At 42.9% G+C, this 16,418-nt stretch overlaps 1 protein-coding gene across 9 annotated transcripts in view; it reads left to right on the forward strand.

Annotated features, from left to right (window-relative positions):
- Positions 1-16,418, forward strand: part of MACF1 (microtubule actin crosslinking factor 1) — a 292,674-nt gene that overhangs the window by 229,936 nt on the left and 46,320 nt on the right. For all 9 annotated transcript variants that reach the window (XM_073552024.1, XM_073552025.1, XM_073552030.1 and 6 more), the window contains 13 exons: positions 2,355-2,439; positions 2,522-2,763; positions 2,902-3,108; positions 6,192-6,311; positions 6,563-6,670; positions 6,753-6,971; positions 7,245-7,448; positions 7,986-8,217; positions 11,874-12,100; positions 12,183-12,305; positions 12,548-12,649; positions 12,850-12,951; positions 13,071-13,244. In XM_073552024.1, coding sequence (XP_073408125.1) covers positions 2,355-2,439; positions 2,522-2,763; positions 2,902-3,108; positions 6,192-6,311; positions 6,563-6,670; positions 6,753-6,971; positions 7,245-7,448; positions 7,986-8,217; positions 11,874-12,100; positions 12,183-12,305; positions 12,548-12,649; positions 12,850-12,951; positions 13,071-13,244 — 2,145 coding nt within the window. The remainder of the gene's footprint in view (positions 1-2,354; positions 2,440-2,521; positions 2,764-2,901; positions 3,109-6,191; positions 6,312-6,562; positions 6,671-6,752; positions 6,972-7,244; positions 7,449-7,985; positions 8,218-11,873; positions 12,101-12,182; positions 12,306-12,547; positions 12,650-12,849; positions 12,952-13,070; positions 13,245-16,418) is intronic.

Below are 16,418 nucleotides of genomic sequence, written 5' to 3' on the forward strand. Positions count from 1 at the left end.
TAATTCCGAATGTGTAAACCTGCTAAATCTGCAGGGGGTTGAATACTACTTGTAGGCACTGTGTATATATATATATATATATATATATATATATATATATATATATATATATCTTTCCCGACAAGCCTACAACCTGAAGTAGCCACCAATCCACCAAACCGCTGCACGACCAGCTCTATCCTCGCCTACCGTATCCTCACCCATCCCTTGTAGATTGTGAGCCCTTGCGGGCAGGGTCCTCCTTTACCTGTCGTGACTTGTACTGTTTAAGGTTACTGTACTTGTTTTTATTATGTATACCCCTCCTCACATGTAAAGCGCCATGGAATAAATGGCGCAATAATAATATATTTGTGCAGTAAAAATTGATAAGTTTATAAAATTGGTAAGTAAAAATTGATGGTACAAGTTAAGTATACATGGTAAACAGATCACATTGGAGTCCTAAAAAGTGATTCCCTGTAACTAACGAGGTAAAATCTGGTACATGCTAAAATAGCATATGGCGACGCACCCTTCATGCGTTTCACCCAATGCTTTGTCAGGGGTCTGGAGGTTGACCTGAGTTCCGATGCAAAGTGTTTGTAATAGATCGCTCAGTGCACATAGGTTGCCATTGTTCTCGGCTGCGCGACTTCTGTTTACATAGGATGATACGCTGCTGCCAAAAGCAATGATCTTTTCTGCAGCACAGCACAATAAAGGCCCTTTTACATTTAGCGATGCACCAGCGATCCAACCAGCGATCCGACCCGGTCAGGATCGCTGGTGCATCGCTAAATGATCGCTAGTGAGCTTTCATACAGAAAGATCTCACAGCGATGCAGCAGCGACGCAGCGCACGATACTTACCATTCACACACAGCGATCCTGCGTCCTCCCGCCCGCCTCCACGCGTCGCTGGACGTCACAGCAGGAAGCCCCAGCAGGAAGCGCCCGACGAGAAATGGAGCCGGACATTCTCGCGCGATCAGCGATGGACAGCGGGCGAGCCGGTCACTGGTAAGTATCACACATAGCGATATCGCTAGCAATATCGCTATAACGTCACAAAACCAGTGACGTTTTAGCGATATTGCTAGCGATATCGCTTAGTGTAAAACCCCCTTAAATTCACCTAATGAACAGGTGTTGTTTTTTTCCTAGATAATTGGCAGCCTTTTTACCCTGCAAAATTATCGTGAAATGAACGTCATCCCCCCTATCCCCACTAACAATCTTGCAGGCAGCATAAATGGACGTTAAGTTATAAAGCATGAAACAGGTGGTTAAACAAGGCTGGAAACCAAAATGGACACTCAACCTTTCATGCATTGACACCTAGCATTAGTTCTCCAAGCTTCTTTTGCTGTGTTGCTTGTCTAACTAATGATAAATTATAGGCCAATTTTCATATACCATTATTTCCCTGGCCCATTTTACGCCTTTATCTTCTGATGTATTTCTAGAAAAACTGCACAATACACTAAAAAATAGGCCTAGCTGTGCAATCTTTATTCATGTAGCATCTTATGGTATGGCATGTAAATGTGATTGGGGGTCATTGGTGTTTAGACATCCGTTTGTTATCCTCATCAGAGAACATAGACTATACACAATAATGCTGGGAGACCTTGGCATCGGAGATGTTATGTTAGGTTTCTTAGAAGACCTACTTGTTATCATTATGGACACTAAGATACGCTGATCACAATTCCGTCTTCTCATGAAAAGCGAGACTGTTTCACAGCTCCGCTTTTTGTCTTTCCATGTTTGTGTGATGCCTTCTGTTAGACTCCTTCTATCCTTACTGTAAGCTTCTTCCCGCTGCCGCCATGCATTATCAGTATTCCCACAACTCGGGAGTAATTAACATGGTGTGAAGATACCACCACCGCTAGACCACATCCTAATATAGCTACAACAGGTCTGTATACTGATAACTTGGGTATTTTTAGTTAGACATACACATTGCTTATTCCTTTCAGTTGGCTTCTCACTAAGTTTGAGCCCATATCATTTGTGTCACCACTTTTTTACCTATTTTATATATGTGATGCCCCTGTAGCAGGAATTTCCTGTAAAATGGTAGTTTTGCCGGTTTCAATGTTCCTGTGGAGTGTTGTGTATCCCAGATTATTATTACTATTTATTATTATAGTGCCATTTATTCCATGGCGCTTTACATGTGCAGATTTAGCATATCAAGAGGCAATGGTCAGACTCTACTCTTAGGAAACCCAACTTTGTCGTGAAAACGGTGCTGATTTGCCAGAAAACCGCCTTCTGTTGCGTTTTCTTTTTTGGGACAGACAGTTGGCATTACGTGTACCTTGTAATTTTCCTGGTCTGATTGTGTTTACTTTTTCACTAAGGCCCTCAGTGAAGAAATAACCAATAGAAAGAGAAATGTGGATCAAGCTGTTAAAAATGGACAGGCCCTGTTGAAGCAAACAACAGGTAATAACTTCAGAGGGTAGTTTGTAGACATGCTGATTTTATGCTGGTAGTATGATTTTTCTTGTCAATTGTGATTCTACAGGAGAGGAGGTACTGCTTATTCAGGAGAAGTTGGATGGCATCAAGACAAGGTACTCTGAGATCACAGCATCCAGTGGGAAGGCTCTCCGAACATTGGAGCAGGCTTTACAACTAGCCAGCAAATTCCAGACCACCCATGAAGAACTGACCGGCTGGCTTGGAAGGGTTGAAGAGGAGCTTGCCCTCACAAGTGGCCCGTCACCTTCAGGAGATCAGATTCCGCAGTTCCAACAAAGGCAAAAGGTAGGAATCTGTCAAATGTGCTACAGATGTCAATGATTGTTCATTTTTACTTATATAGCCATAAACCATGTGCTGATATATTGGACCATGATCCGGATTGCTTGCCGGCCCAATCACACATGCTTATACCCTATGCAGGAATTAAAGAAGGAAGCCATGGAGTACCGTATAGTCCTGGATACCATTAATGAGGTGGGCAGTGCCCTGCTGGAGCTTGTGCCTTGGAGAGCCCGTGAGGGTCTAGACAAACTTGTCTCAGATGCCAATGAGCAGTATAGATCAGTCAGCGCCACCATTGGACACAGGGTTGATCAGATAGATGCTGCCATTCAGAGATCGCAGCAGGTAAGGACGTTGAATGGTAATTGTGAGGATGTGTTCTGGTTTGTTTCTCCGACAGTTAAATGCAAAAGACAGCCATTCTAATCTCCTTGCCCTACAGTTATATTGTGTAGTTTTCACAGATGGGATACTGCTGCTAATGGTTCGTAATCAATTTCTGTGCTTGATCTTTTAAGAGACTTAATATTACCTGGCTCCCTTTCAAGGCAGTGGGGATCCTGTAAAGCAAAGTTTCCCCCCGTCCTTCATAGCTTAAGCTGCTCTTTGCTCACTTGTTTAAAAAAAAAATGGTGGTCTGAGCAGAGACCCTACTTCCTGAACTATCTTAATGGGTTAATAGTTCATATGGATAAAAGTTGTCCTGTTGGGAAAATTCAGCTTAAACTTATCAACTTCGGTAGGCTTTTCCAGTATTATTCAACTTTCTAATGGGGCGTTACATGATTTCTCGCAAAGTGTAAGTTCTCTGCTCTCAGTGAATTGAAGCACCCTTAGAAACTTTTTTATCCTGTGATGTAAACTAGAATGTTCCTAAAGATGGAGAGAAGAGATCCTGGAAACAATGAATTTAAATGTTAGAATTAGAAAGCGAATCAGTCATGGCCATCAGACCGTACTCAAACTGCTTAATTAGTCATGTAGCTCATTCACAGATAAATCTGTCGCTCCATAATATAAACAAAAAAATAATGTTTTTTTTTCCTGGGTGTGATCAGAGCACTTCCCGAGCCTTTCCCCCTCCCCACAACAGCTCCGTTTTTCACAGGCACTACTTTCTTCTGCTTTTCGGAAATAACATTGACCGCACAGTGGTCAATCAAACAGAAGGTGGCAGTAGGCTGGGAGTAGAGCAAGCGATGCAGAGGCTTTGAAAGTGCTCTAACCCTGCTAAGAGCACTTCAGCCTCACTTGCATATGGATTTTTCATTTCTGTAGCTGTGGATTTTATAAGTATAGATACTGACTTGCTTACCTTTCAGTGATCTGCACCGTAATATAAGCGGTTTGGGGTAGGTTGATTGTCATTACAGATTCCCTTTGAAGGAAATTGAGCAGTGTGCATGCTCACATCTTACAAGATGTAATCTGTTGTGCAGCAGTTCTGTACTCTGTAGCCTGAGCTTCAGATCTTGCCTGCAGTAGCGGAAGAATGCTTATATCTAGCACATCTACCGATGAGGTATGTGCACATAGATTTCTGTGTATACATTCTTCTACCATAGATGTATGTATACTAAATCTGTGCTTACATTACAGTTTAAGAAAACCTGCTTTCTTTAAATGGTATAGACATAATGGAGAGTGCCTTCAGTCTGTGGGTGAATGTGGCCAACTCGGTTGAAAAAGTGTCTCGGGTTCCCCATTTATATGATAAGTGTAGTGTCCCGCGGTATTTATGCGACTTGTTTCTGCAGGGATATACCTTATTAGTAATTTCATTTGCTTTGCACTAGAGCACTCCCTTCAAATGGACACGACACAAGAAAGTAACCTTCATTCATTCATACATTAAAAAACTTTTTCACATAAAGTGCTGCACAATAATAGTGATTCTGTAATAACTGGTCTCGTTATAAAGCGCCAGGTGCTTCAGGTTCTTTACAGTAACTGGACCCAGAGGGGTTACCATTAATTTTGGACTTTTTGCTTCTGCTGTAATTGCTTTTTGTGTTGCTGCTACTGCAGGCTTTTGTGCTTTTCAGTGTCTGGAAATGTCATGTGTTGGTGGGACATGTGCTTTACAGCGGCTGGTTTTCTGTTCCCAGTACCTTGGCTGGTGGTCTTTCTGATTTGTAATGAATGAATTTGACTAGCTGAACCAATCAGATGGCAGCATATAGCATATGTGAGCTACTTATTAAAGGGGCTATTTATTTACCTGTAATGCATTGGCTTGCACGTCACTATATATTAACACAACTCATGCTCTTTTGACAGCTTGTGAAAGGACAGCCACGCGTATACAGCTATGGCTGGAAGTCAGCAGAGAAACTGGGAACAGTGGTGGGAATTTATCAATTGCACCAAATCTATAAACGTTCTTTATAAATTTGATGCATTTTTGGGCTGTATGTGCGACAGAAAATAACATCTGTATCTACAATGTATGCCATTTGGAGTATTGACAGTACCCTAATTTTTTCTGATCTCCTCCCACTTTTTTGAAAGGCGAGAGGCCAGCTCAAAAGGCCAAAAAAAGTCACCCGATTTTGGCACAAATGCCACTTTCGCTAAATGTTTCAACGTTTTAGCACCAGGTGTAGAGTGTATGATAAATTTCATCCAATGTGCTTAGCTAAGGCTATGTTCACATCTAGCTTTTTTATGCAGATTTACAGTACCAGCAAAAGCTGAATTGACAGCATTTTCAAAATCTGCAGCAGGTCAATTCTTTCAGGTTCTTTCCGCATTTTTGCAGTTTTTTTTTTGTGAACACAGCCTTAAAGTTGCGTACGGGCCCATACAAGCCAATTGATTAAAGGCTATAGACACCTTCAGCTCCATTTTTTTCTTGGATAAATGTGTTTTGGGCTAAAATTCTTTTTGCAATTTGTTTTCATGTAACATTTTTGCATTATTTGCCCCCTATAGCATCTGTTTTGGCACTGTCTATTGCTGGCTGGAAATTACGTTACCTGCGATTCTGGCAGTAAGCGTCTTTTGATAGGATAGGTTATAGTTCTCTTTTGTTCTGAGCTTCTCTAAGCTCATTTAGAGCAAAGGGAAAGATGAACTGAGATTTTGTGGTAAAAAATAAACTGAGAAGAGCTTAGGAGAAGAAGGTAAGATTAATGAAACCTCTTGACAGAAGAACTCACTGACGTGTTCTCCGTAAACTCATTCTGCAGCCACCAATAGACAGTGCAACACAGGGGCTATAAAAGGCAATGCACATGAAGCCCAATTGCAAAAATGATTATTTTTTTCATGCATTTAAGTAAAAATAAATGCCTCCATAGATTATGTCCCTTAAAGATGACCAGCTTCACTGTATAACAACTGTGGAGATGTCACTTTCAGTGTTCAGTGTGTCGGCAATGTGTGCGCTTCATTGTCCTCCTTCGTCTTTGCTCCTTTCCTGCCAGTACGAGCAAGCTGCTGATGCCGAGTTAGCCTGGGTGGCTGAGACCAGGAGGAAACTGTTGGCACTGGGTCCGGTCTGTTTGGAGCAGGATCAGACTACAGCTCAGCTCCAGGTGCAGAAGGTATGGCTTGTTCCCTTATTGCTGCCATGAAAGTCGCTTTCTACTTGTCATAATCATGCATCCAGTATTTCTATTAAATAAGGCCGGCATTGAAGAACTGTTACCAAAGTCTTTTCTTAGACATAAATGTAAGAAATAACTAAATGGAAAATGGATTTGATAGAACAGTTTTTCAAGTAGCGGTGGGACTTGACAGAATTTCCTTACCCTCTGATTACCCGCAAGATTAATGAAGTTTTGTTACTGTGCAGGCGTTCTCTGTCGACATTATCCGCCACAAAGACTCTATTGACGAGCTGATTGGCACACAGGAAGAGATTCTGGGTACATGTGGCGATGAACAAAAGGCCACTTTACAAGTAAGTGCAAAATTCCAATTTCACCTGTCAAAGAATCCTCTTTAATGGGCTTGGATCAGCGCTTATATCTGTGTTTTTGCAGGAAAAAACTAAATTATTGCTGCGGCAGTATGAGGATGTCAGCCACATAAACTCTGAGCGTTCTGCCCGTCTTGAACGTGCGCAGGTTCTCGTGGGTCAATTTTGGGAAACTTACGAGGAATTAAACCCTTGGATTGAAGAAATGAAGACCACAATTTCTCAGCTGCCTCCTCCCGCGGTCGATCATGACATGCTTAAACAGCAGCAGGAAGAAATAAGGGTAGGGCATGGCACAGGGTATTCTTTCTTTTTCAGAGGTCTTCAGATTTTCACACAGGCTATTTATATAGCAGTCTGTTTGATTTCCCAAGGCGCAAGGCAGAAATTAGGCTAGTAATATGTCTTGCATTTAGCCTACAAATACAGACTGTCTCAGGTGTCGTCCTCTGTTGACCTAGTAATAACTTTCCACACCATCCGCTTCATCCTTTTCATTAAAATGTCCTGTGTCGGGATCAAAACTTTTACGTTTCCTGCTTTCTTGAAATTGCAGCAATTAAGAGAATCGGTTGCTGAACACAAACCTCACATTGACAAGTTGCTGAAGATTGGTCCGCACCTATGTGAACTGAATCCTGAAGAAGGGGCAGCTGTGCAGGAAAAGTACAGTGCTGCAGAACAGCTCTACCTGGGAATCAAGGAAGATGTTCGCAAGATGGCTATGGCTTTGGATGATGCACTGGCACAAGCCGCTCAGGTATACTTGCTACTGCAGCAGGACCAATTGCTTGGCATACTATACAGGGTAGGGTACAACTATACCACTAATGAAAGATGTCGTAGAATGAACCCTAACGTGAGCACCATATTAAATGCTGAATTCTGTAAGAAGTCTGTATGCCAGTGATTTGTGTGCCGCTTCCGCTGTAGTCTCCATACCATCTTGCCCCATAGTTCATACATGTGTGTTTTATGATTTGCCCCTGCGTTATCGTGTTTGCATTGTTGAGTTGCTGTGGTTCATATTCCACTAACCCCCCATCTCTCCTCTCATCTCACGTCACCTCCCTTTCCTTGTGGAATGTGTTAACTTTCTGTTGTGCTGCCATGGTAACATGTCCCTGTCGGCCTGACTATTCCGCATTACAGATCGTGGAGGTAAGTGTCATCCTGCTTGATTAGTTCTTACCTTAACTTTGGCTTCCGTATATGTCCTGCTTCCTTCATGGTTTTTTTTTTTTCCCCCCGGTCATTCATAAATGTAACTATATTCATCTATCTTTTGTGCTCCCAGTTCCATGACAAGGTGGGACCAATGTTGGAGACCCTCGAGAGCATGGCGTCTCGTCTACATATGCCTCCTCCGATACCTGCAGAGGTGGAAAAGATCCGGGATTGTATCAGTGAGACCAAGAACACAATTGTGGAGCTTGAAAAATTACAGCCTTCCTTCGAGTCTTTAAAACATCGCGGGGAGGAACTTCTCAGTCGTTCACAAGGAGCAGATATGGACCCCGCAGCAAAGGGTACGTAAGATAGTTTCCAGGGAACATGTCAGCTGATTCATGCTGCCCAAACCACAGGCAGCGGAATTCAGAGCCTGACTGCATGATTGCAGCCAAATTTATTCTTCTTTGAAATGCTCCAGCTTTTCAGAGAATATACAGTTTGAAGATCATCCAAGGACCAGAGACGAGACTAGTCTGGCACCACAACTTGCCAGCTATTACCACCAGGGCTGTGGAGTCGGAGTCGGAGTTAGTTTTGGTTGGAGTCGGTAGAAATGTACCGACTCCGACTCCAGCTTTAAAAAAAATGTATTAATATTTCATAATTGAACTTTCATATGAATTTTATAAATGTTACTCAAATATATATGTTCTATCAAACTATGTACAACAGTGATAAGCAGTTCTGCTGGAGATAGACATTTCTTACTTCTTGTGTGTCACTGTTCTCCACTGCCCTTATCTAATCTTATACTTGGTTAACCTCATGCTGCCCCAACCCCAACTGAAAGTGAAAATGTGTTGCAAATTCTTAGTAGTAAAGCTCCTCCTCTAGACTAGATCATACTAGGTGTGCGTCTTCCAAGCATCTCACAGCTGCCTGCTACTCAGAAGAGGAAGACTGTAAGAAGTATTATCCTTTCAACAAACTTTGCATCAGTTAACTGTGAGTACATGAGGAATAATAACCGTATTACTGACCACTATATCAGTTGTACGACCTGGCAATAATTTTGTACAATTGTTTTTAGGAAAAACAATTGTCATTTGGATTGTGAATGCAGAATTAAAAACCTGAGAATGTCAAAGAAGCATCACATTAAATCAGCTGTATTTGAACATTTCACCATCACTTAAGATAGAAAACATTATGTCTGTCAGTGTATGACAAATGATCCAGACGAAAACAAATGCTGTGAAGCCAAGATGAGTGCATATTCAGGCAAAGATAAAAATGCTCCTACCAGAGCTTCTAATCTAAAGAGACATTTACAGCGCTTTCATCCAGAAGTACTGAAAGCAGTGGATGAGAAAGACTGCATCCAAACCAATGAACCAGTGCCCAGCTCTTCCAGCCAAACAAAGGAGCAGAGAACTTTGCAGCCATCAGTTGCAAGATATTTTGTCAGTCACAAAGTTACTGTGACAATGACAGTAGATACATTTAAAAAACAGATCATAGAGCTTGTTGTAAAGGATAGTGTGCCTATTTCATTATTTTCACGACCAGCTTTTATGTGTCTGAATGGGGAAATGGCCCGCAAGCTTGGTGTTTCTCTGGAGAGAGAGAGTATTAGAAAATTAGTAATCGAAGAAGCTTTTAAACAAAAGGAAGAACTTAAAAAAACTCTCAAGGGACGCTTTCTGTTTCTTAAAATGGATGCCTGCACACGTCACAGAGTGAACTATTTTGCCATCAATGTCCGATTTGTTTGTGACAAAAATGAAATAGTTACCAAGACATTGGCAGTAAAAGACACCAAAGCTCATCACACCAGTGAGTTTCTCCAGGTCTTGGTGGAAAAGGTTCTGCAAGACTATAAACTTAAAGAGCAAGTTCTTTCTGTCGTAACTGACAATGCTTCAAATATGATAAGTACTATTAAGCTAATGAATGAGAGTAATGATGGTGACCAGCAGCTAGAAGAACATTCTGGGTCCACAGACACAGAAATGTTTGAAATAGAGGAACACAGTATTGTAACTGAGGAGCAAACTGAAGTTGCTTCAGATGAACAGCAACATGATAGTTTAGATGATCTTGTTGAAACTGTGTCAATATGTTCTTTCATTCATCACATGCGCTGTGTTGTGCATACGCTACAGCTGGCTATAAGAGACAGTCTGCAAGAAGGACATGCTGCTGCACTGATTGGCAAGGTGAGAAAATTGGCTACTGTTGCCAGAACCCCTAAAGTTGACTCAATTTTGAAGAGACGTGCTGGAAAAGGGGCAATTATTGATCAAGCCACACGATGGGGCAGTACTTAATGATTCAGCGCTTGGTTGAACTGAAAACCTTTCTTGTAGACATGGCTAACCCTCAACTGACGCTAAATGAAAGTCAGTGGAATCAGGTGACTGAGCTGGAAAAATTGCTAGAGCACCCATTTACAGTGACTAAAAAATTACAAGCAGAGGACTTAACTCCAGGTATTTTCTTAAAGGAGTGGAAGAACCTGATGTTTCGCCTGTCCCAAAGAGGAGGGTTAATTGCAAGTGGCATTGCTACATCAATGAAACGGAGAGAGGAGCTACTATTACAAAATAACATTCTTTTGGCAGCTGTTTATGTAGACCCTATGCATCGGATTCTTCTAGATGATCAACAGCTAAGTAAAGGAAAAGAAGCTCTGTTTGAAATAGCAGTAAGGATGAAAGGGTTGCAGAACAGTCAGGAGGAACAAGAAGAATTTGGTCGTCCTGCCACATCTTCACCCTCATCAACTGATGAAGAATTTAATTTCGAAAAATATTTGGATCACAAGGACCGTGCAAAGCGTTCCCGCATAGAAGAAGAGTCATCCCCATCAAGGAACACAGCCAGTACATTTCAGCAGAATTTTTCATGTGCACTAAAAGAAATTATGAAATTTGACCGTTCATCAAAAATAACAGTGCAGCAAGCGATTCATCTGTATCCTGACATTGTCAGAGATGTTGCCAGAGTGGTTACTGCTTTGCCACCAACACAAGTTAGTGTAGAGAGGTTGTTCTCTGCTCTCAAAATAATTAGATCAGATTTGAGGGCATCCATGAAGGAGGATCTGACAGAGGCAATACTTTATCTGAGGACAAATTTATAGATTTCTTCTTATTAACTGCATAAAAGTGTTTATTGCATATTTACTTACAGTTTAGAAAAGTTTATAAAAGTTATTTGCTATATTCTAATTGTATTCTAATAAATGTAGTTTTTGCTCTAAGTGGTCTGATTACTTATATGATGGTGAGAAACTGAATAAGCACGATGTTTAATATTTTACAACAGTAAATTTGTTGTTATGAATTGGCCATTTATGAAGGAGTCGGAGCCGGAGCCTGATAAAATCCAGGAGTCGGAGTCGCAACTGTGGTTTACCGACTCCACAGCCCTGATTACCACCACCGCTCCATGTGATTGACGGGTTACTCCGAGAGGGTCAGTCACCTAGAATGGTGCGGGAAGAAGCGGCACTGGACTAGCCTGGTCTCCAGCTATGGTCCCTGGCCCGATTTTCAAACTATACTACGCTGCGCGTTTCAGAGAAAAAAAATATGCCTGGCTGCTATGTCTTAGAGTCCTGGATTAATGCATTGTTCACGTGTGTCGGTGGCCTTTGCCACAGGCTACCATCCTGTTTGATGTCTAGAATAATGCAGCTTATGACTGACTCGACTATAAGTTAGTGGAATCTATTGGGTACTGTGGGTGTCGTGAGACGGATCCGGCATTGTCTCTTGGATTTTACTTAGTATGAAAACCATGACACAGATTTGAAGGGACCCTAATCTTATTTAGTTATGTCTTTGTGTCTTTACCATTGATCAAATCCAAAATCTGGGTATCCATGGTAACCGCAGTCTCTCAGTGCGCCATTTAGATTTCTATTGTTATAACATATAATTCTATAAGCCATTTGGTACAAGAATGCTATTTTACATGACATGTCTTGGTGCTTGTGTCTCTTCAGCCGTTCAGGATAAACTGGATCGGCTTACATTCTTCTGGGAAGACATCAAAACCAAAGCAGACGAGCGTGAAATGAAATTGTTGGATGTTCTTGAGCTGGCAGAGAAATTTTGGTTGGATATGAACGCACTGCTAACAACTATCAAAGACACACACGAGATTGTCTACGATCTGGAGAGTCCTGGAATTGACCCATCAATGATTAAACAGCAGATAGAAGCTGCCGATGTAAGAAACCCATGCAGCTAGTCTGTGGTCTCCAGTATGATCACATTATTTAGCGTGCTGAGAATATATTTCTTTTCTTTAGTCCATCAAGGAGGAGACTGATGGACTGCATGAAGAACTGGAGTTTATTAGGATTCTTGGAGCTGATCTCATATTTGCCTGTGGAGAGACTGAAAAACCAGAAGTAAAGAAAAGCATTGACGAGGTACCTGAAATGGAAAATGAGCAGCCGCGTGCCGCTTTTCTCACTGAACATAAATTGTCAGTTCTCGTGTGCAGCTTTATTCTGAGAAAGGCTTGTCCATGCTGGACTTACTAGGAAATCTGCATGTAATACAGATATAAAGTCATACTTTCATCCTTCCTTTCAGGTTTCTAAGAGCCAATATTGAGAATTTATCATGTCTTATTATTAATCCCACGATTTTAACTTTTTTTTTCTATTAGATGAATTCAAGCTGGGAAAATCTAAAGAAAACGTGGACGGAACGTCTGGAGAAACTGAGGGATGCAATGTCTTATGCTGTGCAATATCAGGACACCTTGCAGGTAGATTGCTACAATCATCAGTACTGGATACATTGAACTGAAATAACTTCTGCCATAATTACTGTGTAATTTTATATGCATACTTTGACAGCAGAAAATTCGCTACAGAAATCTGTTAATGCAACTGTATTGTATTGAGTTGCAAGAAGCTAGTGAATGGTTAGCCATTATCAGACTTACCCATGTGTCTCTTATTTTAGGCCATGTTTGACTGGCTGGATAATGCCGTTATTAAACTGTGTGACATGCCTCCTGTCGGGACAGACATCAGTACGGTAAAGGAGCAACTCAATGAAATGAAGGTAAATGTGCCTCCTTAATTAACTTATATTAATTGTGTAAAATACACCGTACAGTGTATTAAAGTGTATGCACTATTATTGCTTATTATATATTTATTTTTTATTTATTTTGACACCAGGAATTCAAAGTGGAGGTATACCAACAGCAAATCGAAATGGAGAAATTGAATCATCAAGGGGACTTGATGCTGAAGAAAGCCATTGATGACACAGATCGAGACATTATTCAGGGACCCCTCACTGAACTGAAGCACTTATGGGAGAATCTGGGAGAGAAAATAACTCACAGACAGGTGAGAAGCATGGGCATGATCATTATCTTACTAGATGATATCTGGAAATTGGAGTATAGACAGATATCATACAGTAGGATCACATAGAAAAACCCACCAAGAGCTCTGCCAAAAGTTCTGTGCTTTTATCAATGTTAAAGGGATGTTCCAACTAAATGCATCTATTACCTACTTACAGGATAGGTGATAAATGTATAATCGTTTGGGGAGAAAGGTTGTCCTAAAGTCCCTTATGTGAATTGCGATATATCTGGGTACATGTTGCCACCACTGCAAGGAATTTATTATTATTATTATGTATTTATATAGCGCCATTTATTCCATGGCGCTTTATATGTGAAAAGAGGAAATATAGACAAGTATAATAAACATGTGTAAGACAAGGGACACACAAGTACATAAGGAGAGGGGACCCTGCCCGCGAGGGCTCACAGTCTACAGGGATGGGTGAGGATACAGTAGGAGAGGGTAGAGCAGGTCTTGCTGTGGTTCAGTAGACCGAGGATCATTGCAGGCTGTAGGCTTGTCGGGACTAGGTGGGTCTTCAGGTTCTTCTTGAAGGTTTCCGTTGATTGTGAGAGTCTGATGTGTTGCGGCAGAGAGTTCCAAAGTATGGGGGAAGCACGGGAGAAATCTTGTATGTGGTTGTGGGAAGAAGAGATAAGGGGGGAGTGGAGAAGGAGATCTTGAGATGATCGAAGGTTGCGTGCGGGTAGGTACCTAGAGACCATGTCACAGATGTATGGAGGAGACAGGTTGTGGATGGCTTTGTACGTCATGGTTAGGGTTTTGAATTGGAGTCTCTGGGCAATAGGAAGCCAGTGAAGGGCCTGGCATAGGGGGGAGGCTGGGGAATAGTGGGGAGACAGGTGGATTAGTCGGGCAACAGAGTGTAGGATGGACTGGATCGGAGCCAGAGTGCTAGAGGGGAGGCCAGAGAGTAGGAGGTTGCAGGAGTCGAGGCGGGAGATAAGAGCATGCACTTGTGTTTTTGTGGTTTTATGGTTGAGGAATGAGCGGATCCGGGAAATATTTTTGAGTTTGAGGCGGCAGGAGGAGGCGAGGGCTTGGATATGTGGTTTGAAAGAGAGCGCAGAGTCGAGGATCACCCCAAGACACCGAGCGTGCGGGACTGGGGAAAGAAAGCAGCCATTGACATTGATGGATAGGTCTGGTGGAGGGGTAGAGTGAGATGGGGGAAAGATGATGGATTCTGTTTTATCCATGTTCAGTTTGAGAAAGTGAGCAGAGAAGAAGGCTGAGATAGCAGACAGACATTGTGGGATTTCAGTCAGTAAGGAGGCGAGGTTGGGTCCAGATAGGTAGATCTGCGTGTCATCGGCATAGAGGTGATACTGCAAACCGTAGGATTCTATGAGCTGTCTCAAGTCAATGGTGTAGATGGAGAATAGTAGGGGTCCTAGGACAGAGCCTTGAGGAACACCAACAGACAGGGGGCGAGGTGAGGAGGTGGTGTGTGAGAGGGAGACACTAAATGTTCGGTCTGTTAGGTATGATGAGATCCAGGATAGGGCCAAGTCTGTGATGCCAAGAGATGAGCGTCTGTAGCAGGAGGGAATGGTCTATGGTGTCAAAGGCAGAGGACAGGTCCAGGAGAAGGAGGACAGAGTAGTGTCGCTTGCTCTTGGCGGTTAGTAAGTCGTTAGTGACTTTAGTTAGGGAAGTTTCAGTTGAGTGATGCAGTCGGAAACCAGATTGTAACCGGTCAAAGAGGGAACAGGAGGAGAGGTGGGAGGACAGTTCAAGATATACATGCTGTTCCAGTAGTTTTGAGGCGTAAGGGAGAAGAGATATCGGGAGATAGTTAGACACAGAGGATGGATCAAGGGAGGGCTTTTTGAGGATGGGTGTGATTGAGGCATGTTTGAAGGATGAGGGAAAGACACCATTTGTAAGTGAAAGGTTGAAGAGGTGTGTTAGAGATGGGATGAAGACTGTGGCCAAGTAAGGGATGAGGTGAGACGGGAGTGGGTCGAGGGCACAAGTGGTGAGGTGTGATCTTGACAAAAGGGTGGAGAGCTGATCTTCTGTCATGGTGGAGAAGCTGGCTTTTGCAGAACAGGGCTGAGGGGCATTGGGGGCTGCGGGCCAAAGTTTTGTCTGATCTTGTCCATCTTCTGCTTAAAGAAGGAGGTAAAGTCTTCAGCAGAAATGAGAAGGGGGAGGAGGTGCTGTGGGACGGAGTAGAGAATTGAAAGTGTTGAAGAGTTGTTTAGGGTTGTGAGACAGGGAGGATATGAGAGATGCGAAGTAAGTTTGTTTAGCGGCAGAGAGCGTGGACTTAAAGCTGGCAAGGGACTGCTTGTATGCGCTGAAGGGCTTAGTAGAATGGGTTCTCTTCCATCTCCGCTCAGCGGCCCTGGAAACCCGTCTCAGTTCTTTGGTCAGGCTGGTCAGCCAGGGCTGACTGTTGATTGTACGAGTTTTGCTCTGCGTGAGGGGGGCAGCCGAATCAAGTGTTGCGGTTATTGTGGTGTTATAAAAAGTGGCAGCAGCATTTGTGTCATGAAGGGAAGCTATGTTTGTAAGAGGGAGAAGGGACTCAGAGTGATTGTAAATTGAGGTGTTTGAGATTCCTGCGAGGGTGAGCGAGTTTATGGAGCGGGGGTTGCGCAGTAGGAGAGGAGAGGGAAGAGAATGTCAGTAGGTTGTGGTCAGACAGGGGGAGGAGTGAGTTATTGAGATTAGTGAGGGAACAGAGATGGGTGAAGATAAGGTCCAGCGTGTGACCATCTTTGTGAGTGGCCGCAAAGGACCATTGCGTGAGGCCAAGGGAAGCCATGAGCGATAGAAGTTTAGAGGCAGTTGGGGTGGAAGTGTCAATGGGGATGTTGAAGTCGCCCATGATGATGGTGGGAATGTCAGCAGAGAGGAAATGGAGTAGCCAGCTGGTGAAGTAGTCGAGAAAGGTGGAGATGGCTAGTTCTGGGGGGTGGTAGATGACATCCAGTTGGAGGGGGAATAGATGCGGACGGAGTGCACCTCGAACGAAGGAAGAGTAGCGGAGGGTGGCAAAGGAATTGGGGTAAAGGAGCAGGTATCTGAGAGGAGCAAGCCAACTCCTCCACCACGTTTGTTGCTGGGGCGAGGGGTGTGAGAGAGATGGAATCCGCCATAGGAAAGCGCAGCTGGAGAGGCTGTGTCGGAGGGAGT

This window comes from Dendrobates tinctorius, unplaced genomic scaffold (assembly GCF_039654945.1).
Source record: "Dendrobates tinctorius isolate UK_male_01 unplaced genomic scaffold, ASM3965494v1 ptg000183l, whole genome shotgun sequence".
Taxonomy (NCBI): domain Eukaryota; kingdom Metazoa; phylum Chordata; class Amphibia; order Anura; family Dendrobatidae; genus Dendrobates; species Dendrobates tinctorius.